We start from the raw sequence: 2,124 nt of genomic DNA, 5'->3' as shown, positions 1-2,124 counted from the left end.
ACCGGTGGTGGTTGCGAGATGGATGTGTGACGGTGGCTTATGGTGGTGGCTAGCAATGAAATGATAGTGGTAAAAAATGGTGAACGTGTCCTACGTGACATAATACACATAGAACGTCATGTTTGATGTAAATTGCCATATACAATATCACGTGTCTTTTAGCTTGTTTCGGAATGTCTTGTGAGTTCGGCAGAATTCAATGCTTCAAGGTTAAACGATAATAATATATTTGCAAAGAAAACATGATATATATATTCTCTTAATTCAAAATCCCCTCGCGTCTAAATTTGAATCAGCCACTAGTTTGAAGCTACATATATATTCAAACTTATAACCTTGTCGAGATAACATAGTAGAATCAATCTAGAGTACTATACATATCATTTTCCTTCCAATTCAAAGTTCATTCAAGGGCGGAGCCAGATAGGGTCAAGGGGTTCATTCAAACTTTCTTTGACAAAAAATTACACTATTTATATATAATTAAAATTATCTTTTATGTATATATAGTCAATGCTAAATCTCCTTTTAGCTTCTTCATATACTTACTTTTTCATATTTTATACCCGTTAATGAATATTTTGGCGCCGCCACTACATATATAGCATGAGACTCAAAGAGAACAGCAGCTAGCTAGTCTTCCACAAACACAAGTCTCTAACTAAAGCCTGCAAGCACAAAAAAAAAGAATTTAAAAAAAAGAAAAGAAAGATAATTGCTAGTTACAAATAACCCAAAATATACAATAAGTGAAGGTATACATACTTAGAGCAGTCCATGTGTTCAGAGATAGGGAAGCTACGATGAATACCACATATTCTAGTCATATTTTGAATCCGTGACTGAAGATAAGGACGATGATAATGACTATTACTGAAGTCCTCGATGCAATAACAATACTTACGAACCCCGTTGTCTATATATTTGACCCTGCCATTCAATATAAGTAAGTTGTCACAACATTCGCGGGTCGGGTTTGCAGCAATACCATCGACATAAACTTCGCAATACGCGAAGCAAGCATCAACTTCATCGCAAATTACGTCTTCATGGAATATTTTTGAAGCATTGTAGTATGGACTTATTATTATTAGAACAATTGCAACAAAAGCTAGTTGGTTTTTCTTGGCTGACATATTATTTTTGTAGTAACAATTAATTGGAAAGACACAATATATTGGTAGCATAGTTTATATATATAATATAGATTGTTGTTGAGGAGATTTATTAGGTAGATTTGCGTCCGTGAATTGTGGTTTGTAGTTGTGATTCATTCAATGAGAATATATACTTGGTTTGCAAATGTTTTTGAGGATTTTAATCAATAATCGATTGTAATATATGTGGTTATACCCTAAATTAGAAAATGAACAAAACTGAAATCGAGGTTGAGACGTGGATATCTCGTTTTATTTAAAGAGATTTAAATTTACTACAGTATAATCTAAATACAACAAAAAAAATATTTAGTGACAATAGATTTTCTTTTAGCGGCAATATTTATCTCCACAAAAATATTTAGTGTCAATTGAGTTAATGTCATTACATTCAGAGTCGCAAAAGACTTTAGCGACATTATAAATAAATATTCATATTTCTTATTATCGCTAAATATATAATTGCTGCAAAATCCTTTATTTGTTGTAGTGTCTTCACCGATCCAGCAATATATATAACTCTTAACTTATCTCCTTCATGATATAATAATTCAACGTCGTATAACTCACACAACTCTGAATTAGTTGAAGAAAAAGCTCCACCAAAAAACATTTCCTTCGCTATAAAATTACCCTCTTTTCTTTTTCATTCCTTCCTCCCCCTCCTTCTTCCATGTTCAGCCATTAAAGCTTCACTTCCATCTTTTCTTCTTCGTTGCTTTTCTTTTTCCTTGCTACTTCTTCTAAAAGAGTCAAAACATCGAGAGGATCTCTTATCTAAAATTTTGAATTGTTTAGAGAAGATTTGAGTTGATCGAAATTGGAAATGTATATTCGTAAAGTATTATATAACAATGTATATAAATATATATACATCTTTGATACATAATTATATATCATATATATATACCATTATACACTATTTATATAATATCAATACATTACATATACAACTATTTTTATTGAT

The 2,124-nt window shown here is 31.4% G+C and overlaps 1 protein-coding gene across 1 annotated transcript; it reads right to left on the bottom strand.

The window, feature by feature from the left end:
• Positions 1–277: 277 nt before the first annotated feature.
• LOC107059048 (non-specific lipid-transfer protein 13-like) lies at positions 278–1,170 on the bottom strand. Its single transcript, XM_015305444.1, has 2 exons — positions 766–1,170; positions 278–668 (listed from the first exon to the last, which is right to left on the bottom strand). Exons 1-2 carry the CDS (start codon positions 1,134–1,136, stop codon positions 662–664), a joined length of 378 nt encoding a protein of 125 aa, XP_015160930.1. The 5' UTR covers positions 1,137–1,170; the 3' UTR covers positions 278–661.
• Between the last annotated feature and the right edge of the window lie 954 nt (positions 1,171–2,124).

Source organism: Solanum tuberosum, unplaced genomic scaffold, assembly GCF_000226075.1.
Source record: "Solanum tuberosum cultivar DM 1-3 516 R44 unplaced genomic scaffold, SolTub_3.0 scf00760, whole genome shotgun sequence".
In the NCBI taxonomy this organism is placed as follows: domain Eukaryota; kingdom Viridiplantae; phylum Streptophyta; class Magnoliopsida; order Solanales; family Solanaceae; genus Solanum; species Solanum tuberosum.
The sequence above is the reverse complement of the archived record's forward strand: the minus strand, read 5'-3'. Positions and strand labels throughout refer to the sequence as shown.

Excerpts from the sequence above, each read along its gene's own strand:
- LOC107059048 (XM_015305444.1), bottom strand. The coding sequence starts at position 1,136 with ATGTCAGCCAAGAAAAACCAACTAGCTTTTGTTGCAATTGTTCTAATA.